We start from the raw sequence: 23264 nt of genomic DNA, 5'->3' as shown, positions 1-23264 counted from the left end.
CGAGCAGGGACTTTCCTGTGGATTTCAATGGCTGACATCCCGCCTGCCAGAAGGATGTTGTGCTCCCAGCTCTGTTAAGTTGGGAGCTCGCATTCCAGACTAGTGTTGCACTGGTGCAACAGGGGGTGCTTCTTGCACAACATGTGGAGCGCCCCCTGCTGTCAAACCGCTGCCCCAGTCCATGTTTTAGAACATGATGCAAAGCTACTCCACAATCCTTGCCATAAGGCCTATGCAAGTGAACTCAGAGCCCAAGCGACTGAGCAACTCTGATCATCTGCTCAGCTCTGTGATGCTCTGTCTTGAATGGGTGCATCGTTGTCCGTGGCATTAGCACAGTATTAATCTTGGTCTCAACCAATGGCAGGAAAGGATAGGAGCAGAAAGGCAGTGGACATTCCACAACACTGATCTGAACAAGGGATAATCAGCTTTGGTGGCTCAGAACTCCACTGAACTTTGGCTCAGAGCATTGCTGGTAGAAACAAACACAGCAATTCTCAAGCTGACTTCCAGTAGGAGAATGAGTAAAGACTGAATGAGAGAAAAAATGGCCAAAGAGAGATGTCCCCTGAAGCACACCTGCACGGCCATAAAAGCTAGAAATGCCCTCCCTCCCATCCTCTCTAGGGCTTCATTAGGGGTTGGCTTCCAATGAATGGTTCAAAGCCCCAAATCCCATCAGGCACCTCTATTGAGTGGCAGGGGAGGGGAGGCAACCACTTCTTGTATCTGCCTCCTCCCCAAGAGGTGCTGTGCTGGGGACAAAATAGATGTTTTAGCCCCCAATGCAGGCGTTTCTATCTTCCAGTTTCCCTTTGGGGAGGAGTCAGGCATGATCATTCTTGAGGGGGAATGATTTAGTTTAATTATCAAAAGTGGGGCTGTAAGCCTGGGTCCCAGATAGTTTAACAACCTAGCAACACCCTCCCTCCCTCCCTCCCTCCCTGGCAGCTCCGTTATGTGCCTGATAACAGGACATTGTGTTTTTGTTACAGTTGCAATGTTTAGCTGATTCACCAGTTAGACTAACTGAATGCAAATCTTCTGATCAATTAAAAATGTGCCCCTGATTAAAGTGAGAAGCAGATTTAATTAAAACTATATTATTTTTAGTGCAGCAAAGTACAAAGCCAGGCATCTTCTCAGATGAGGATGCCTCTTCTAACATGCTACTTGCTGCAACACATACACACACCACCTAACAATTTCCCCCTCCAAACTATTGTTTTATTCCCTTACAAATTTTGCAGTTTAATTAATTCAGACCTTGTAAAATCAATGGACTAAGATTTCTTTAATCGAGTGACACCTCCACTTTTTCTGTGCTATGATAGCACATGTTGATTGATTGATTGATTGACTGACTGACTGATTGATTAAGTGCCGTCAAGTCGATGTCAACTCTTAGCAACCACATAGATAGATTCTCTCCAGGATGATCTGTCTTCAACTTGGCCTTTAAGGTCTCTCAGTGGTGCATTCATTGCTGTTGTCATCAAGTCGATAGCATATGTACAGCTCTAATAATGACTTTTGCTGTTTGGATGGCATGAATGTACTAGGCATACGATCCATGCAAATGCTCTGGGGGTGTTTTAAACCCATGAGCCATAAAATCACAAGCATCTCCCTAAAGGCTGCTACAAACAGCTCCATGTAACAAAACCAGGGAGGGAGAATCTCTGTCCAGCCAATCAATGACTGTTTGCCCGTCGACCATTCATCATCCTTCTATTACCTGGATGGGCTACTTTTAACAGGTGCCTTTTAGTGACACAATTATCTCATCAATCTGAATGAAGAGCCTGTTTCTTGGACAGCATGATGGAAGATTCCCTGGGAATCTTCCTGAGGCTTCTAAGCTAAGAAATGCTTGAAAGCTGTTCGACACAGAATCAAGCTACAAAAAAGATGGTTCAGCTGTTCACAAGATAAACATGTCCCACAGTGCATTTTTCCAGAGTGTTAAGGAAGTGGATCGATCAAGTTGCCAGAAGGAACATCCACTGAGAAGGTACTAAAGAAACAACTGAAGCCCATTTCACAGGGGAAACTCCCCCATGTATGCCTGCCAAAAAGCAATCAACTGAATGACGACATCCCAATTTTGAAATCACATTTTAAACTTTAGATTAGACCTTCCCCTGTTTGAGAACACTGCCCAGGGTCAAAGACAAAGCTGTGGAAAGTATTCCAAGTCCTGGCAATGGACACTACAGGGAGATTTGGGCCACCAAGTTGGTTAGGGCTGCCAGTAAGGGAAGGAGTAATCCTTGCTTCCACCGCCATGGCCTCCACCTCACTGTGGGTGCCAAAGGTCTTTCGTTTACTGCGAAGGGCCAAAATCCAAAACAGGCAATCAAAACTTTTGGTAGTACTACACAAAGAGTATTAGCCACCTAATGTTGCAGTGGGGAAATGACTTGACTAGCAAGCCAGAGGTTGCCGGTTCAAATCCCCATTGGTATGTTTCTCAGACTATGGGAAACACCAATATCGGGCAGCAGTGATATAGGAAGATGCTGAAAGGCATCATCTCTTACTGTGCGGGAGATGGCAGTGGTCAACCCCTCCTGTATTCTACCAAAGACAACCTCAGGGCTCTGTGGTCACCAGGAATTGACACCAACTCGACAGCACACTTTACCTTTACACAGAGAGTACATTTGATTTCTGGAGATGGACCCAAAATATCCATGCCTGTTGTGAAGATTTTTGAAGCTGCTAAGCTCAAAGATCACAAACAGCAGATTCTATTTCAGGACCTAGGAAAGTGCAAGAGCCCTCCTGCTAATAGATGCCTTGTAGAGATTCTCCCCTAACAACAGCAACAACAACTTAATTTGTTGGTCATCCCATAAGACATACAATAAAACATCCCATAACAATAAAACTTAACAATTAAACATACAGTTTAATCATAAAATTTAAAGCACATTAAAAAGATTACAATAAAATGCAAAAAAAACCCAAAACCTTTTTTAAAAGCCTGGGTGAACAGAAAGGTCTTCACCTGGCATCAAAAAGAACAAAGTAATGGTGTCAGGAGAGCTGAGCTGGGGAAGCTATTCCAGAAACAGGGAGACACCACTGAAAAGGCCCTTTCCCTAGTAGCCACCCTATTAGCAGTAGTATTGTACATTGAAACTTTTTAATTTTCCTTCATTTAGTCTGCGTTTGTATAATGTTGTGTAATGCACAAGCGTCTGTGATCGTAATAATGTATGATTGGAATTTATTTCCTGCTGTGTTCCATGTCTGTATGCCTGGGCTTGGCTGCCCGTGTGATCCTCTGGAATCCATGCAGAACCCGGCAGTGCTGTGGTGCCAAACCCAGTGCTGAAGCCCAGCTCTTAGCTGAGGTTAAGGGCATAAATGTGCCCTTAACCCAGCTCCTGGGATCGTGTGTCAGCGCAGGCTACATGTAGCTTATGCTGACACAGAGACTGGTGCCTAGAGCCCTTGACCACTGGGGGAATTGAGGTGAGTGCTGGAGGAAGCAGAGTGGAGAAAGGGATTGGGATTCTGTTAGTGGTCCAGAGGGATTTGGTGATGGCATGCAACTGTTGGTCAACAACTGTGAGTAGCTTTTTCAGGTTAGGACAGTAGCTGGTCTAGTTTGTCTGTTACCAAAAAGAAAGCCCTTCCTCTTCCAGTTTACCATGGACGCTGCCATTTGACCCGCAAATTTGTCAAGTGTTCCATATTTTTTAATTAGACTTATCCAAACTATCATTGTGATAGCTAGATGAGAGCCATCATGGTGTAGTGGTTAGAGTGCTGGACTAGGACCGGGGAGACCCAGGTTCAAATCCCCATTCAGTCATGAGACTTGCTGGGTGACTCTGGGCCAGTCACTTCTCCCTCAGCCTAACCTACTTCACAGGGTTGTTGTGAAAGAGAAACTCAAGTATGTAGTACACCACTCTGGGCTCCTTGGAGGAAGAGTGGGATATAAATGTAATAATAATAATAATAATAATAATAATAGATAGATCTACTCAGTCAGACATTGACCCATCTAGCTCAGTATTGTCAACTTTGACTGGTATCATCACTCCACAATTTAAGAGGAGAAATTATAGGGTTTATAAAATTATGCATCATGTGGAGAGGGAGAAGTTCTTCTTCCTCTCTCAGACAACATTAGAACCAGGGATCATCCCATGAAATAGGATTGACAAAAGTACTTTTTCACACAGCAGATAATTAATCAACGAAATTTTCTACAATGGGATGTGGCGATGGTCACCAGCTTGGATGGCTTTAAAAGGGTCTTGGATAAATTAATGGAGGACAAATCTATCAGTGAGGTCATTCACACACACACATACAAAACTGTGTTCTACCTGGGTTTGGGAGCTGTGTGTGCTCACAATTTTTGGTTGTGTGAAAGCAAGGTAGGAGGAAAACCTGAGTAGAAGTAACTGTGTGGAAGCGAGGTGGGAGGAAAAGCTGCCCAAGTTTCCCTCCTACTTTGCTTCGACACAACTGAAAATTGGGAGCACACACAGCTCCCAAACCCAGGTAGAACACAGTTTTTTTGTGTGTGTGAATGACCTCAGTAGCCACTAGTTCTGATAGCTATAGGCTATTTGCACTTTCAGAGGCAGGATGCCTCCAAATACTAGTTGCAGGGGAGCAACAGCAGGTGAGGGGCCATGCCTTGATCCCCTGATTGTGTAGCTTCCTAAGCCATCTGGTGGTCCACTGTGTGAAACAGGGTGCTGGATTAGATAGGCTTTGCACTGGATCCAGCAAGGATCTTTTTATGTTCTTATGACTTCAGGCAGGACTTTTTCTCAGCCCTACCTAGTGACACTGGGAGTTGAACCTAGGACCATGTGCATGCTAAGCAGATATTCTACCACTGGGCCAAACATCAGTTTCCAGGATCAGCCATTGGTCCCTGAGAAAGGACTTGCTCCCCAGCTGCTCATGGATCGCCACTAAACCCATTCATGGAAATCATGTGTAAATAAGGCACAGCAATTAGCAACCGCCTTCCACTTAGCTTGCATTGTGGCACCCGGCTGTGCTGTTTCTTTTCAACTGGATATATTTATTTCTGCCCCCACTTCTATAAAATTCAAACGACATGAGCAAAGGGCACTTGAACCGTGCACACCCAAGGCATAACAATTATGCATGGGGCTGTAATTCTGTTGCATTAGCTGCTTAATGGTGACGATAACTATTCTATGACATGTGGATCTGCTGATTCTGTTGTTTCAGTAATAGTTCCAGTACTGAATAGGGAAGCTTTATGTTCTTTCCCCGGTAGTCTATGGCAATCCATCATGTGCAATGTATCTTCTAGGACCTTCATTTTTACAAGACTCCAACCAAAACCTCCTTAATCATAGCTGGTGTATTACTAAAAGCTCATTTAGCATATATTTTTAATAGTACATGTTAACTGCTATGCCCTTGGAATTACTGAAGCCTTAAATCCTGCTTAGAACATACAGTTACAGAGTTTCCCATTTCCTTCAAGCTTGGCCATTTGTTACTTGGCTGCAAATGATAGTTCTGCAGTCATGGGACCAGGGAAAATTAAAACCATTCTTTGAGAATTGTGAAACTAGTCTCAAACTGATGGAGGCAGTTCTTTTTTTGCCAATAAAAATCAAAGAAATTCCTTCATCGTATCCTAATTTTTCACATTTGAAATTGCGCTCATGGACAATCCAAGGAAAATGGTGTAACGAAGAACCCAAGGAAAATGGGTCCTTAGTTACACCAATAATGTTTACGCTCCTCCTCGCCAAGTGTACTTGGCAATATACAATACAGCAGATATGATGGATATTTATATACGGCTTTTCAACAAAAGTTCTAAAAGCGGTTTAAATAGATGTAGCTAGCTAGCTAGCTAGCTAGCTAGATAGATAGATATGGATCCCTGTCCCTAAAGGGCTCAGTGTCTTTAAAAGAAGCATAAGATAGACACCAGCAACCACCACTGGAGGGATGCTGTGCTGGGGTTGGATAGGGCCAGTTGCTCTCCCCCTGCTAAAAGTGTGTCTGTCTTGTATTTCTTTTTCAGATTGTGAGCCCTTTGGGGACAGGGAGCCATTTTATTTATTTATTTATTTATTTATTTATTTATTTATTTATTTCCATGTCAACCGCTTTGGGAACTTTTGTTGAAAAGTGTGTGTGTGTGTGTGTGTGTGTGTGTAAACCTCCCAAAGCTGTTTACATAGATAGATGATAGGTAGGTAGGTAGGTAGGTAGGTAGGTAGGTAGGTAGGTAGATAATTTTTTATTTCTCATTCCTGGTTTGATGAAAATGCCAAAGCTGAAGAGGGAGAGGGAGTAAAATCAGATTTGCAGGTAGAATTCTTTAGATTACAAAATTTTTTCCAAATTAAAAATTATGCAATGGTACCTGATTACATGGCAAATGGATTACATGGCTCTATGTGGGGCTGCCTTTGCATGTAGTCTGGAAACTGCAGTAGGTCCAGAATGCGGCAGCCAGGTTGGTCTCTGGGTCATCTCGGAAAGACCACATTACTCCTGTATTGAAAGAACTACACTGGCTGCCAATAAGTGTCTGGGCAAAATACAAGGTTTTGGTTATAACCTATAAAGCCCTAAACAGCTTAGGCCCTGGGTATTTAAGAAAACGACTTCTTCACCATGAGCCCCACGGCCTGTTAAGATCATCTGGAGAGGTTCGTCTGCAGTTGCCACTGGCCTGTCTGGTGGCTATTCTGGGACGGGCCTTCTCTGTTGCTGCCCCAGGGCTTTGGAATGCACTCCCTGTTGAAATAAGAATCTCCCTGTTGGATAACTTTTTAAAAGTTAGTCAAGACACATCTATTCACCCAGGCTTTTAATTAGATGTACAGTTCTAATAGTTTACACTATTAACATGTTTGAAATTTTAGGTTGTTTTAATGTCTTGATTTTGTTTTTATTATTTATTTATTTATTTACTCAATTCAATTCAATTCAATTCAATTCAATTCAATTTATTTATTTATTTATTTATTTACTCAATTCAATTCAATTCAATTCAATTTATTTATTTATTTATTCAATTTCTATACTGCCTTTCCAAAAATGGCTCAGGGCAGTTTACACAGAGAAATAACAAACAAAAAAGATGGCTCCCGGTCCCCAAAGGGCTCACAGTCTGAAAAGAAACATCAGATAGACACCAGCAACAGTCACTGGAGGTACTGTGCTGGCGGTGGATAGGGCCAGTTACTCTCCCCCTTCTAAATAAAGAGAATCACCACATTAAAATGTGCCTCTTTGCCAAGTTAGCAGGGGTATGATATTTTTATTATAAACCATCCAGAGATGTGAGTTCTGGGTGGGATAGATAGATAGATAGATAGATAGATAGATAGATAGATAGATAGACAGACAGATGCTGAGCAGACAGCAATAATGAATATTATCTGGAGATGAAGCAAGTTCCATTAAATGTTATAATTATTATGATATATGTATAAAGAAGACTAGAATACTTGAAGATCGATATGCTGCATAAAACAGAGGATTTGTTGGAAAGTAATGTTATACCATTAAGGAAGGAAACGGCATTATCTTGATACTTTGAACAGCTAGAGTCTGTCTGGGGTGAATCCCACATCTGCTTGAAAAACATAATATTATATGCTGTTTATGATTTCTGTTTCAAACCTTTCAAGCTGATGTACCATATAAAATTACTAGGGCTAGAGAAAGGTGATCATTTAAGCCCATTTTAGAAAGAGGAAAATACTTGAGTTTCCAGACCAATATTAAAGGCTCAGGTACCAAAATGTGAGATGAGAGTATCTAATCTAAAACATATTACCAGACATACTATTTTATGTTTGAAGAAAGATTTTTATTTCCCTGTTCAGAGCAGGGTGATCCTTGATTTAATATCTGGAACTCTGGCAAAGTGTCCAGAAAATTTGTGCTATTTACTGTGGATTAGGGAGATGGAAAAGTCAGTTATATGAATCTGGACTGGCGGAGGGGAGGTTACCCTTTCTTTCCATGCCATGGTCCTGGTGAAAATCCCCCCATCCCAAAACAAACCCTTGCTAATTGTCCATGGCTATTGTCCATGGAGGTGGCAAGGATGGATCCAAGAGGTAGCAAGGAGTAGTGGTCACTCCCCCAAAGATATTTCCCATTACACCATCTGACCCGATGGAAGAGAGCTGGTCTTGTGGTATCAAGCATGAATTCTCCCCTTTGCTAAGCAGTGTCCACCCAAGTTTGCATTTGAATGAGAGACTCATGTGAGCACTGGGAGATATTCCCCTTGGGGGATGGGGCCGCTCTGGGAAGAGCACCTGCATACTTGCATGCAGAAGGCTCCAAGTTCCTTCCCTGGCATCTCCAAGACAGAGCTGAGAGAGACTCCTTCCTGCAACCTTGGAGAAACTGCTGCCAGTCTGTGTAGACCAGGGATTCTCAACGTTGAGTCCCCAGATGTTATTGGACTTCAACTCCCATAATCCCCATCCAAAGGCCACTGGGGCTGGGGATTATGGGAGTTGAAGTCCAAAAACATCTGGGGACCCAATGTTGAGAACCCCTGGTGTAGACAATACAGAGCTAGATGAACCAATGCGTTATTCAGTATAAGGTAGCTTCCTATGTTCCTATGACCCAGATTGGGTCAGCAACATAGGGAAGAAGCTTTTAACCTTCTGTTTCTTCTGCAATTCTGATATAAATTGTGTCACAGTGAATGTTGGCCTCAGGCTTCCTCCCCACTGGAACAGCAGCTGTTGTGTGTATATGTGTGTTTGTGGGGGGAGGGGTCCCATATTGGGACTGCCTCCAGGTAATCCTGATGCAGATCAAGGAACTCTATAACTTCTCTTTACATCCTCACTAGACATGCTGTAGCAGTGAAAGGTCACATCTGATTTGGTCCTAAATCACTCCCATGAAGCTGCCACATGAAGCTGTTCCCCTGCTAAATGAGCAAAAAGGCACCTTTTTAAAGTGGTAATTATCTTTATTTAGGCGGGAGGGGGAGCAGTTGGCCCTATCCATCCCTAGCACAACATTCCTCCAGTGGCTTTTGCTGGTGTCTCTCTCATGTTTCTTTTTTAATATTGTGAGCCTTCTGGGGACAGGGAGCCATTTCATTTGTTTGTTTGTTTGTTTGTTTGTTTGTTTGTTTGGATCAGGGGCATAACTATAATAGGGCAAGGGAAGACAGTTGTCTGGGGTCCCAATGCCTGGGGGGGGCAGAGGCAAGTCACATGACTGATTCCCCCAGCCGCGCACCCACCTGGGCTTCCTTCAGTTGCATTCGTCCTCCGAAATTGATGGGAGTGTTCAGACCTGGAGCTACAGGAACAGCAGGTCTTTCTCTAGTACCATTCAATGACTTGCATCGTCGACAATTTACAAAACCTTTTTAAAAATAATTTAGGATGATGTTCTATTGTGGCACATAGGTGATAGATAGATAGATAGATAGATAGATAGAGAGATAGAGAGATAGAGAGATAGATAAAAATTTTACTATGCTTTTGGTTGCCACTATTCAGCCTCATTTAAGATTTCTTTACTTCATGAGCTGAGCTTCAGTGGGGTGGGGGGGCATTTTAAGATCTTGTCTCTGGGCCCACACCAACCTTGCTATGCCCCTGGTTTGTATATATCTATGTAAACCACTTTGGGAACTTTTGTTGAAAAGTTTGTTGGGAATGTCTGTTGAAAATGTGTGTGTGTGTGTGTGTGTGTGTATATATATATATATATATATATATATATATATATATATATATATATATATATATATATAAATTCCCCTGTTGAAGGAAGCAAGTACTGGTGCCCTGCCTGTCTCTCAACCCCCATTCTATGATTGGTTGAAGCTTTTGAGAGAGGTGACTGAAATCTAGGGAAAGGCAAGGGAGGAAAGGGTTAAACACCCACCTCTCCCCTGTCTTGACTTCAAAGTAACCACATGGGACTGCTGATTATCAAACAGAGAAATCACCTCCGGAGATCACCAGAGAATTCCTGTGTCAAGGCTAGCTGGGCCCGTAGAGTCTGGTTTGATTTAGGATGGTCTCAAATCCTGGATTCTTTACTGCCTTGAGAGCTCATGGAGTAGAAAGATGCATCAGAAATTTTAAACATTAATACAATGTATAAATCTAAAATGTCTTCTGAAAAATAGAAGTGGCCTCACTTGGCTCTGAGTCACAAGGAGCCAATGCCAACGAGAACAGGAGAAAGAGGGATGAGTTTTCCCTCCAGCCTGCCTACAAAATGCAAACAATCTAAAGCACCATGCCAATGTGGTGAGCTTCTCCTAGGGCTGCCGGGGACCTGAGAGGCTGTCAGGAATGGATTAGCAGCTTCTGCATCTTTTGAGTGCCAATTCAAAAAGGGAGCTGCTGGCTTAGCATGATTTGATTCTCCCTTCCAGATTTATCTCCTCCTCCTCTTCCTCCTCCTTAGTATTTATACAGAAACTGTTCTCTCTGCTAACTGAGCAAAGAGGTACCTTTTGAAAGTTGTGATTCTCTGTATTTAGCAAGAGGGAAGAGCAGCTGGCCCTCTCCACCCCCAACACAGCATCCCTCCAGTGGCTGTTGCTGGTGTCTACCTTAGGAGAGGAGAGCTGGTCTTGTGGTAGCAGGCATGACTTGTCCCCTTAGCTAAGCAGGGTCCATCCTGGTTGCACATGAATGGGAGACCACATGTGAGCACTGTAAGATATTCCCCTTAGGGGATGAAGCCACTCTGGGAAAAGTATTTAGCTTCCAAGTTCCCTCCCCGGCAGTATCTCCAAGATAGGGCTGAGAAAGACTCCTGCCTGCAACCTTGGAGAAGCCACTGCTGGTCTGTGTAGACAATACTGAGCTAGATAGACCAATAGTCTGACTCAGTATAGGGCAGCTTCCTATGTTTCTATGTTCCAGGTTTCTTTTTAGATTGTGAGCCCTTTGGGAACAGGGAGCCATTTTTTATTTCCGTCTATCTATCTATCTATCTATCTATCTATCTATCTATCTATCTATCTATCTATCGCGCATGCGTGCATGCACACACACACACACGGTTTCTGGGAGTATTTATGGCTATGAATTTTAGCCAACTACTCCTTGGACTAACTTTTCTCACCATAAGAATACAGCCAATGTGTGAAGAAGTGTATATGCATTCAGGTCTGCACATGTGTACAGTGTGTGTGTGTGTGTGTGTGTGTGTGTGTGTTAGCAGTCCCTGCTAACTTGGCAAAGAGGCACCTTTTAATGCAGTGATTCTCTTGATTTAGCAGGGGGAGAGTAACTGGCCCTGTCCACCCCCAGCACAGTACCTCCAGTGACTGTTGCTGGTGTCTATCTGATGTTTCTTTTCAGACTGTGAGCCCTTTGGGGACAGGGAGCCATCTTATTTATTTACTATTTCTCTGTGTAAACTGCCCTGAGCCATTTTTGGAAAGGCGGTATAGAAATTGAATAAATACCTAATATCTAACTGCTTTGAGAACTTTTGTGGTGTATAAATATTCAGCGTATCCATCATATTCATATTTCTGAGGATAAACAGCCAGTCAGCTTGTGCCCATTTCGCTGTCAGGGACAAGCAGGAGAATGAAGCACCAGCAAGTGAGGAACGTGTTCTTTGGAGGATCAAAGAGATGGCAGAATCTGGTCCACAGCAAAGACCAAGAGAAGGTGAGCTGCTCCAAGGACAACAGGGTGGAGGAAGGAGCAAAGAGATACTGCTCCCAACCGCAGTAGTCAAGAGGGAGTAAAATGAGAGGAAGTCAAACCCAGTAGGGCAGTTCACATGATAGGAGAGGAGATGGCTCCTACCCTCATCTGGGAGCTGTGTGTGCTCCTGTCTGCCGATTGTCTCTCAATTAAAAACAAGGACAAGAGGCAGGAGACTGGCGGGACAGGAACATAGGAAGCTGCCTTGTACTGAGTTAGACCCTTGGTCCACTCCAGTAATGTAACTGGCAACAGCTCTCCAAGGTTTCAGGCAGCAGTCTTCCCAACCCAACCTGGAGATGCTGCCAGGGAGTGAACCTGGGACCTTCTGCGTGCAAACATGCAGATGCTCTTCCAATGAGCTGTGGTCCCACCCCCCTAAGGGGAAATATCTGACAGAGCTCACATGTGGTCTCCCATTCCAATTCCATACCAAAATGGACCCTGCTTAGCAAAGGGGACAATCCATGTTTGCTACCACAAGACCAGCTCTCCTCTCCTTCCTTATATCCCACACTGAGGCTCCGCAGGGCATACTGGAGAGACCCCCGATCTGGGAGGCTACTTTTCAGCTTCCCAGTTGGGGGTCTCCTCGTGAGTAGCTGTGCCGTGGAGCCACGCTGTGGCAACTCACAATCAGGAAGCCTGGGTTAGCGGAGTGCTCGCTCCGCTAACCCAGGCTTAGGGGAGGGCTACTTAAGCGAGTGACCCACTTAAGAACCACCGGGCTCGCAGCCAAGCCCGGTGGTTCTCACGATGGGAGGAAATCTGGCTAGCCTCCACTAGCCCGATTTCCTCCCATCGTGTGAATAGCCTCATTGTCTCCATTTATTGGCTGCTGCAGGGGTCTCCCTTGTTTCTCTTCTTAAAATGTGAGCAAGGCTGTTCTTCCATTTTTAAGAGCACCAGGTGCTGAGCAGGATCCTGGTTTCTATTAGTGCCATACTGAGAGAAATAATTTCCGAGATGGTTTTCTGGAACTGTTGGAGAAAGCCATTTTGCAGTTATGTCGCAGTTGCATAACCGACCTCATCTTAGTGTTCCAAACATGCGCTCAAAATGCTCTGCTTAACACAGTTAAATCAAGAACCTCACAACATAAATAGGAGACAGTGATTTTCCTTAAAATATGGAACATTCACTGAGGGATGCATACAGGAAAAAGCACTGGCCTAATCACTGACAGAAATGTCTGATAACTCGCTTCTTTAAGGTCATAGTGTGGAGGGGGAAGGGAGACAGGAGACCTCAAAAGGTGGTGGCTTTAAGAGGGGCTTGAATAACTTCATGGAGGAGAGGTCAATCATTGGTTACTAGTTGGAAAGCTGTGGGCCACCACCAGCCTCAAAGGCAGGAAGCCTCTGCGTACCAGTTGCAGGGGAGTAACAGCAGGAGAGAGGGCATGCCCTCAACTCCTGCTGTAGGCTTGAAGACAATGACCTCAAAACAGTGGTGCATCAGCTGGTAACCTCCCGGCTTGACTATTGCAATGTGCTCTACGTGGGGCTGCCTCTATAAGTAGTTCGGAAACTTCAGTTAGTTCAGAATACAGCAGCCAGATTGGTCTCTGGGACAAGCTGGAGAGACCATATTTTGCCTGTTTTGAAACAGTTACACTGGCTGCCAATATGTTTCCGGGCAAAATACAAAGTGCTGGTTATTACCTTTAAAGCCCTAAACGGCTTGGGTCCTAGTTATCTTAGAGAGCGCCTTCTTCTACATGATCCCCATTGCACGTTAAAGTTATCTGAGGAGGTCCATCTCCAGTTACCACCAGTATCTCTGTAGCTGCTCCTGGGCTGTGGAATGCACTCCCGGCAGAAATCCACAATCTGAATTCTTTATTGACCTTCAGGAGAACCCTTAAAACCTATCCGTTTGGCCTGCCCTTCCAGGTTTTTAATTAGTTTTAATTGTTTTAATGCTGTAACCTGCTTTTCAGGGTTTTTTAATTGTTCTGATTATTTAATTGTTTTTATGGTGTTTTAATTAATTGATGTTTTATATTGTTTCTATTTTTGTTTTAACTGTTATTGGTTTTAATGGTTTTGGTTTTAATTGTAAACCACCCTGAGCCATTTTGGAAGGGTGGTATAAAAATTGAATTAATAATAATAATAATAATAATAATAATAAATAATAGGCTTCCAGTGGCATCTGGTGGGCCACTGTGTGAAACAGGATGCTGGACTAGATGGGCTTCCTTGGGCCTGATCCAGCAGGGCTGTTCTTATGTTCTTATGTGTGCTATGTACATGTTTCAAATCACAGGAACATAGGAAGCTGCCATATATTGAATCACACCATTGGTCCATATTGCTCAGTATTGCCTACACTGACTGGCAGCAGCTCTTCAGAATTTCAGGCTATCCCAGCCCTACCTTGGAGGGGACCTGGGACCTTCTGCAGATGCTCTTTTACTGAGCAATGACCCCCTATTTTACAAAGTTCACATGTAATCTCCCATCCAACCCAAGCAGGCTTTGCTTGGCCAAGGGGACAATTCATGCTCACTACCACAAGAGCAGCTCTCCTCCCACTCTCCAGAGTGAGACTGCAGCAGGGGTATATGGCAAAGCCCCCCCCCCCCGCTTCCCTTAGCTGTGCATTAGGACCAGCGTCCCCTCTAGCAGGGATTCCCAGATGTTGTTGACTACAACTGCCAGAATCCCCAGCCAAAGGCCATTGCAGCTGGGGGTACTGGGAGTTGTAGTCAACAACATCTGGGAATCCCTGTTAGAGGGAACAGTGACCAGGACCACATGCAACTGCTGTTTACATTAAAAAGAGAACCATGCCAGTTCCAGTGACTGCAAACTTGTCAGTTCCAATGACTGCAAACTTGGTATTATCTAGTTTCTGATGCAGATCCCTTGAGTCCAGGACTAATCCAGACCAGATGCATTTTGCCTGAATGATGGCCAGTTTTCACATCCAAAAGGGAGAGTTCGTCACTACAGATGCATGGCGGGGTCTCCTACATATGAGATTTCTGTTTTATATTGAAACATGAAATAAATGGCAATGAAAAATAACTGCTTTCGATTGGCTGACTTAGACCAGGCTAGCTCTTATATGACTGGTGTTTTGCTTAAAATTCACATATAATTTTAATGCTAGCTGGTTATTAGGTACTGATATTAGACATTCGTAATATTTCTGCTTTTATATTTATAAATAAAATGGCAACAAAACAGGATCAGATTTGGGTTGGCTGATTTAGACAAGTATATCTCTTATATGACTGATACCGTACTTACCCGAATAGAAGGTGACTCAATTTAAGATGATGCAGTGAAACTGCAGAGAGCAGGGGGAACTGGCTGTGTGGGCTTCTTTCTTGCTTGAAGGACATCCTGCACAGCCAATCAGGGAGGGAGAGAAGGAAGAGCTTCCTCCCTCAACTCCAGTCTGGCAAAATGCAGCCTCCAGTGCCGCTTTTGGACGGAACAGAGGCTCCATGGACCCAGAGGTCCTCTTACCCCCGGAATTCGGGGCCAAAGTCCAGGGTCACCACACTCCCTGGGGGACCCCAAATCATAGGGACATAGGAAGCTGCCATATACTGAGTCAGACCATTGGTCTATCTAGCTCAGTATTGTCTTCACAGACTGGCAGTGGCTTCTCCAAGATCGCAGGCAGGAGTCTCCCTCAGCCCTGTCTTGGAGATTCTGCCAGGGAGGGAACTTGGAATCTTCTGCTCTTCCAAGAGTGGCTCCATCCCCTGAGGGGAATCTCTTCCAGTGCTCACACTTCTAGTCTCCCATTCATATGCAATCAGGGTGGACCCTGCTTAGCTAAGGGGACAAGTCATGCTTCCTACCACAAGACAAGCTCTCCTCCTCTTTAATCTGTTCTAGATGATGTGGTTTGTGCCCTCAGGAACCTACATGTTAAAAAATGATGTTTAACTTGCAGCGGCAGGAGGGGGCTCCAAAGACCTTTAGGTCCAGGCTCCAAAATTACCAAGGTACATCTCTGCATGCCCCCTCAGTTTTGAGCAGTGAAACCCACTGCAAAAGATGGGTCCAAACTGACTCTTCGGTCACACAATGGATGGGACTGGAGTTGCATGCATTCAGAAGTAATGATAAGGAAACCACAGGTTCTTGCAACTCTGGACCCCGTTACATGTGTCTCCGAATGTGGCCACAGTCTTCTTGCCTGTTTTTATATTCTTTGCCTTTATCATTATTGATTGTCATATTTGCTGATGCTGAATAAAAGCTTCATGAATAGTGTTTTACCTAAAATTGAGCCTCCTGCGTCCATTCCAACCTTGCCCCAGGGAAATCGAACCTAAACCATTTGGGGTCGCTAAGTTTAACCCTAACCCCACACAACACTGCCTTGAAGGGGGCCAGATTTTCTGGAAGACTTGCGTGTGGGGTGGACAAATACCAGATAGACGGACCTTCCTCAAGGACATTACTCTTTTGCATGAGAATGAGAACATGTCCTGGGGAAATGAGGACCTATGGTGGTAACCCTAATTACGGGGGAGAGGCAAGGAAAGTACACAGGACTTCTGGCCTCAGCACCTACCACACATCTTCTTCCACAACTTATACACCTGGCTTAAGTCGGAGAGAGGATGATCAGGTGGGAAAAATTTTCTGACCGTTTCTGTTGTAATTAGAGGAAAACACCATCTAAAGATCGGTTCCAGTGTGCCTAATGTGTCTTGTTATTGAACATCTGTTGAGGCAATTCAGGCAGTGGAAGAGCTCTTGAAGGCCAGAAGTTCATCTTTAAATAACCATCATTAATTAACTTATGACTGCATGCATGCAATGAAAGAAGGAAACAGCAATGGTGGAAAAAGGCCCTCACCCTTTCAGATTTTGAATTCTAGACTGTAGAAAAGATACTTTTATGGTTCTTTCTTTTTATCACTAAGGAGTCTCTCTCTCTCTCTCTCTCTCTCTCTCTCTCTCTCTCTCTCTCTCTCTGTCTCTCTCTCTCTCTCTCTCTCTCTCTCTCACACACACACACACACACACACACACACACACACACACACACACTTATTTTTTTTAATATCCAGTTATAAAGTGCTGTCAAACTTAACTGTGGCCACATATCCCCTTGGCTTGCTACGACAGAGACGAGTGTGGGTGGACGGACACTTCATCATGTGAGGTTTCAGGATTATTTTACTTCAAAGGCTTTCTGAGTAGAGCAACTACAGGGTGCCTTCAAGTTCCAGCAGAGGATGAGGGGGTGGAAGGAAAAGGGGGGCTAACCCTTTTCTGCCCAGTCACCGGTCGACTCAAAATTGCTCCCCCAGATCCTTTTATTCCAGAGGGAGAAAACGATATGGGGACCTGTATCATTTCTCCCTGTGGGAGAAAATCAGGGATGCATTATGGACAAAGAGCTAGAAAGAAGAGGATTAAACAGTGATGGCCACTGGTGGGGGGGGGCAAAGGGGCCTTTTAAAAGTGATTCCCAGTGGTACCTCTAGCACCTGCAAGCCACCATGAGCAGTGGGGCCCCACCTGGCATCCCACATAGCAGCTGCTGCAGCTCCAACATTCACCTGGCCTTTGTGAATGCATTCACCTGGCCTCACAGCATTCACCTGGCCTCATGGTGGCCAGGTGACTGCCAGAGCCATGGCAACCACCATACTTGATGCTGGGTGGGGTGCCACTGCTCGTGGCAGCTTGCAGGTGCCAGCAGAGTAATAAGGAAAAAAAGAGCCCCTGGTGGCGCAGTGGTAAAACTGCCGCCCTGTAACCAGAAGGTTGCAAGATCGATCCTGACCAGGGGCTCAAGGTTGACTCAGCCTTCCATCCTTCCGAGGTCGGTAAAATGAGTACCCAGAATGTTGGGGGCAATATGCTAAAAATCATTGTAAACCGCTTAGAGAGCTCCGGCTATAGAGCGGTATATAAATGTAAGTGCTATTGCTATTGCTATTGCTATCACTCTTTAAAGGCACCTCTTGCTCCCCGTCAGCGCCAAACTCAGTGGCCACCACTGGGATCAAAAAGACCCTTTGCCCACACCTGTATGATGTTTTTGGTTGATCTATTCCTTGATCTAGGCCAACTTTTGAATGGGGCTTGAGTTACTTGTATTTCCGTACTGAAGTAGAGGCGGGGCCAACAAACAGCCAGCAGCAAGAGGCAGGGCTAACAAGAGGCAGGGCTAACAAGAGGCAGGGCTAACAAACAGCCAGCAGCAAGAGCAGTCTGCACTTGTCTCTGTACATAATACCTATTTCATTAAACAATTTAATATTCTTGATTCCACTCCACTGTGTTGTCCTTGCATACCACAACTCTTTCCTTTGGATTCTACAACCTGCACAACTTGAAGGAACACATAGCTACTTTACCTGGTAAAAGAATCACAGAGCTACACAGAACTTGTCTTCTCATCCTATGATAGGCAAGATGTTTACAATACCAAAAATCTGCAAAGAGGTAATATCTGGCTGATTCAGATGATGCTTTGTCTTCCCATAATAAAACCCACAATAATAGTTGTATTTTTAATTGTAAAACATATTTGTATGGCTTTTAATATGTTGTGAACAGCTTTGGGATTAATTTTAGTGAAAGGCAGTATATATTGTAAATAGCCACTTCTTATAACCTTGCAATTAAACACCATACCGTATTTGGAATCAGAAAATAACACACACACCCCACAAGGCTACCAATGGTATTGTAACCATTGTTATCTTATTTACTTGAGTATGAATTATTGTCTCAGTGGTGTGATGAAAACAAGTTCATTTTCCCCTCTATCCTTGTGACTGACTGTGGTCTTGATATGTGGGCTGAATTTGGTTGCATCCAAGTCCTTTGTAGCCTACGATTCTATGAGCAACATCAGCAGAAATTACATAAAGTCTCTCTACAAATTATGTGAGGTCAGTGGACTTCAATGGAATGTTCTCCCATGCAATAGGAGCAGGTTCAATACACCAGTCTTAATCTCTGCTAGCTAAGATCAGTGAAAGCAGACCACATTACACTCAGGAGGACTCAGAAAAATAAATAAATACATAAATAAATGTATCAAGGTAACACACTCTGCTCAACTTCAAAACTAGTTCCCACACTGCTTGTTAGGTTGGTGCTTGCTTGGCTTCCTGGTCAAGGAAGTCCAACACAGATGTGTTGGACTTCAGAAGAGGAAACTTCTCAAAAATGAGAGGACTGGTAAAAAGGAAGTTGAAAGGGAAAGTCAGGGGGGTCAAATCAATCTAGAAAGCATGAAACTTATTTAAAACCACAATACTAGAAGCACAGTTGGAATGTATACCAAGAAGGAGAAAAGGTACCATCAAGTTCAGAGGGACACCAGCATGGTTATCAAGTAGAGACAGGGAAGCTATAAAAGGGAAGAAGACTTCCTGCAGAAAATGGAAATCCTGCCCAAATGAAGAAAACAGAAAGGGACATAAACTTTGGCAAGTATTTGGGTGTGGTTTTCCAATTTAATGGTTATTGGAGAACACATCAATGCCACGTTACGCAAGAGACACAAAAGAGTGCAATGGCGCTCATTAGATTCTTTTTCGGGAAGGGAGGTGATTATGTCCCCACTGCAATTCAAGTCTTAAAAGGGGAAAATTTTGCCCAACTACTATATGGAGCCCAGCTGAGCAATTCCAAGGATTTCCTCCCCCTAGAATTAGTACAAACCCAATTTATTAGACCAATCCTTGGGGTCAGGGGCATAGCTAGGGGAGAGAGGGCCTGTGTTCACCCCTCTCCCTAGCCCTCCACCAGTTTGGCTCAACTGGTGGAGGGCCAGTGAACCCCTCCACCAGTTTGGCTCAACCCCAAACCAACCCCCCCTGGCCCATTCGGGGGGTTTGCAGACCTTTTACAAAAAATATTTCTTTATTTTTAAACTTATCCCCTCTGGGGGGACTTCTCTGAGGTGGCAGCAAGGGGGGGGGTCTGCGGAGGTTTACCCTCCCCCACTGGCCTTCCTTCCTTCAACAATGGCCCCATCCAGCCATTCTTTGGCCAGTTCAGGCCTTCCCCCCAGGCCACACAGTGGCCCATTGAGCAAGCATGGCGGCCTCCAAAATGGATGCCACACCGGAGAAAATGCCCAAACATGGCTGAACAGGGCTGTTTTTTAAGGAAGGAAGGCCAGTGGGGGAGGGGGAACCTCGGTCAACCACCCCTCCCACACACACTGCCTTGGAGAAGCCCCCAGAGGGGGTAAGTTAATTTTTTTAAAAAAAATTAAAAGTTTGCAACCTGGACTGGATGGAGTGGGGTTCGAGAGGGTGCCAGACTGAACTAGCCCAGTCTAGTTTGGGTCTGGTTTGGACTTGAACCAAACCGAACCAGCCAGTTCCATGCGCACCCCTACTACTTATCTATTGTGTTGTATTTTTGTCTGGTCAGTGACCGAAATAAAAATTCAGATTCCAATTCCAATTTCAACCCCCTTTTAGTTGTTAAGGATGACCTTTTACATCTCAAACTGGTCGAACTAGGCCATTTTGATTTGAACCGGTTTAAACTTGGAATGGCCCCCTCTCTTGCGGGCCGGTCAGGCTCGAGCTTGAACTGGTTGAACTGGGTCAATTCAAATTGAACCGGGTTTGATTCAAACTGGTTCTGCACACCCCTAATCGACAGAGAGAGTGTGATTCTGCTGATCCTTTTGGAACTCGCAGCAGCTTTCGGTACCATTGAGCATGGTATCCTTCACGTGGAGCAGGAGGGATTGAGTGGCACCATTTTACAGTGGTTCTGTTCCTACCTCTCTGGTTGATTCCAAATGGTGTCTTCCCTGACTGGCAGTGGCTCTTCAAGGTTTCAGGCAAGGGGGCTTTCCCAGATCTACCTGGAGATGCTGCCAGGGATTGAACCTGAGACCTTCTCCAATGAGCTACTGTCCACCCCAAGTGGTGGCATGCATGGGTCTCCTATCCAGGCACAGAGCACACCAAGACCTGCTTAGCTTCAGCAAGGTGGCTGTATTGTGTGCCCTTAGCTCATGCTCTGGGACCCAGAACTGCTTACATCTGAATTCTGAAACCTGCATAAATTATGCAAATCAATTACAAGCGGATTTGACAAGTAAGTGAGAAAAGCAGTATGTGTTCCTGGAGCTGACTCACAAAGAGCATCCTTGGGGACCTGCAAGTATGTGCTGTCGTATTTGAGCGACTGATGCTGTTTAATAGCATCGCTTACATTCATGCTTTGCATTTGTTCCATTGATGTATTTGCCAAAGAATACTTTATTATCAATGGTGTCTTCCATTTTCTCTCCCCACAAGGAAACAGATTGCTCTAAGAGGCTTCCCCAGAATTTACTTCTGACAAAAGGAATCAGAAGCATGGAACAACACTCGGCAACAATGCACGCAGCATGATCAAACAGAAAAAGACTCACCACATCCATGATTTGCATGAGGCTGAGACTGAACGACACAGTGAGCGGCTGGGAGTCATTGGCCACAGGCCTTTCCAGTGGGTTGTAATTCTTCAGGAGTTCTTTGTAGAGTTTCCTCTGGTACTCTCCTTGCAGGGACACTTGAAATACAGAAGCACATGAAGAAAAGCTTACAAACTTGATCTGGGGCAGCCCTTTCATGAGGCAAGGGGAGGCCATTGTCTCAGGCACCAGATGGCTGGGGTTAGTAGCAGCCAGTGCGGGCACCGCCAGGGGCACCTTTAAGAGTAAATCAATCTCTGCTGTTGCCACACCTGAACGCTGCTCAGAGCAGCAGTGCACCTCCCAGCAATGGAAGATCACCTCCACCACTCACCTGGCCACCAGCAGGGGATCAGCTCCACAGAGGCCAGGTGAGTGGTGGAGGTGTTCTCCCATTGCAGGGGGTGCTGGGCAGTGCACATACAGAGGCTAAGGGCATTTCCAGGTGGAAATTTGTTCTACCATAAACACAAATTGCGATGAGAGATTTTCTGGGGGATCCAGATGAGGTTTTTCTGCCAAGCAAGCCATCCACCTCCCCTTGTTTGAGAGATTTTCTGGGGGATCCAGACATTAAAGCCATGGTAGACAAACTTGGCTCCCCAGCTGTGGTTGAACAATACCTCACATCATCCTCAGCCACCATTTATTGTGGCTGGGGACGATGGGAGTTGTAGTGCTACAACAGCTGGAGAGCCAAGGTTGCCTTCTCCTGTGTTAAAAAGTGCCGGGCTATTTATTAGCACCATCTACTGGCCACTTGCTGACAATCAGTGAAAAAGCCATTGAAACCCTGTTAAAAAACAATAAAGGAGCATTTAAACAGTAGGATCCAGAGAGCGATGGGTTTAAATCCCCATTTACCCATGACACTAACTTGTTGACCATGGGCATGTCTTCTTCTCTCTGTCTCAGTCCTGACCACCTCAAAGAACTGTTGCAAGGTTAACATGGAAACACTATACTATACTATACAATACCATACTATACTATACTATGAATATTTAAAGTTCCCAAAGTGGTTTACTGAGATATAAATAAAATGGCTCCCTGTCCCCAAAGGGCTCACAATCTAAAAGAGAAACGTAAGATTGACACCAGCAACAGCCACTGGAGGGATGCTGTGCTGGGGTTGGACAGGGCCAGTTGCTCTCCCCCTGCTCAGCAAAGAGAATCACGACTTCAAAAAGGTTCTAAGTTAGCAGTGGACACTAAGCTTCTTGGAGGAAGGTTAGGAAAACAGATGATACTGACCTGCTTTTTATTTTATTTTTTAATAGGTCAGTGTCAATTTTATCTATATACTTTCCATACACAGTACAGTTCGTTAGCCAATAGAGTTAGCCCCTGCTTGACTGGGCAGAAAGTTACCTTTTAAAGTGGTGACTCTTACTTTTATGTTTCATTTTTCAAGCACAAAAAGTTGTTGACATAGCAAAGGATTGAAAAGACCATTCCCTGTCACAAAAGAGCTCACCATATTTAATTATTTGCCACATTTATGTCCTGCTTTTCCTCCAAGGAGCCCAAAGCGGTGCACATTTATCCTCACAACAACCTTGTGAGGTAGGTTAGGCTGAGAGATAAGTGACTGGCCCAGGATCACCCAGTGCTTTTCCCAGAGATTTGAACTCGGGTCTCCCCAATCCTAGTCTAGCACTCTAACCAGCAACTGCCTCTGGGAGGAAAGTTATATTTTGCTGAACTTGGCAACAGGTAAACCATCCTTCCCAATTGCAGCTGCAGGGGAAATGGAGGGACACTATTCAGTCAGATCATTCTGGAATTACCAAGCAGGAAGAGGGCTGGATGAGAGAGAATGGAAATTGGCTAAAGCAAAATGCAAGAGCCGACACACTTCCAAATTAATCCTAATAATATGTTATTGACAAGTCTCCAACAAATTCATCAAAGATACACTGATGAGTGTGTACGTTGTTCAGAAAAAATGAAATTGAGCCAGATCTTACAGGGACATAAGGAACTCTCTGATGAAATTCTGCCCAGTGTCGTTGGCTTTGACCGACATTAGCCTCTCGAGGTCTGGAGGGAGATTATGACACATTTCCCACCTTTTCTTAAAAATGGAGATGCCAATGAGAGGGCTGACTGCAGGTATGTGGGGAC

The 23264-nt window shown here is 44.6% G+C and overlaps 1 protein-coding gene across 3 annotated transcripts in view; it reads right to left on the bottom strand.

The window, feature by feature from the left end:
* Nucleotides 1-23264, bottom strand: part of CHRFAM7A (CHRNA7 (exons 5-10) and FAM7A (exons A-E) fusion) — a 94070-nt gene that overhangs the window by 64404 nt on the left and 6402 nt on the right. For all 3 annotated transcript variants that reach the window (XM_053271643.1, XM_053271644.1, XM_053271645.1), the window contains exon 2: nt 21096-21235. In XM_053271643.1, coding sequence (XP_053127618.1) covers nt 21096-21235 — 140 coding nt within the window. The remainder of the gene's footprint in view (nt 1-21095; nt 21236-23264) is intronic.

Source organism: Hemicordylus capensis, chromosome 10, assembly GCF_027244095.1.
Source record: "Hemicordylus capensis ecotype Gifberg chromosome 10, rHemCap1.1.pri, whole genome shotgun sequence".
Taxonomy (NCBI): Eukaryota; Metazoa; Chordata; class Lepidosauria; order Squamata; family Cordylidae; genus Hemicordylus; species Hemicordylus capensis.
Note: the sequence above shows the minus strand (reverse complement) of the source record. Positions and strands in the feature narration are given on the sequence as shown.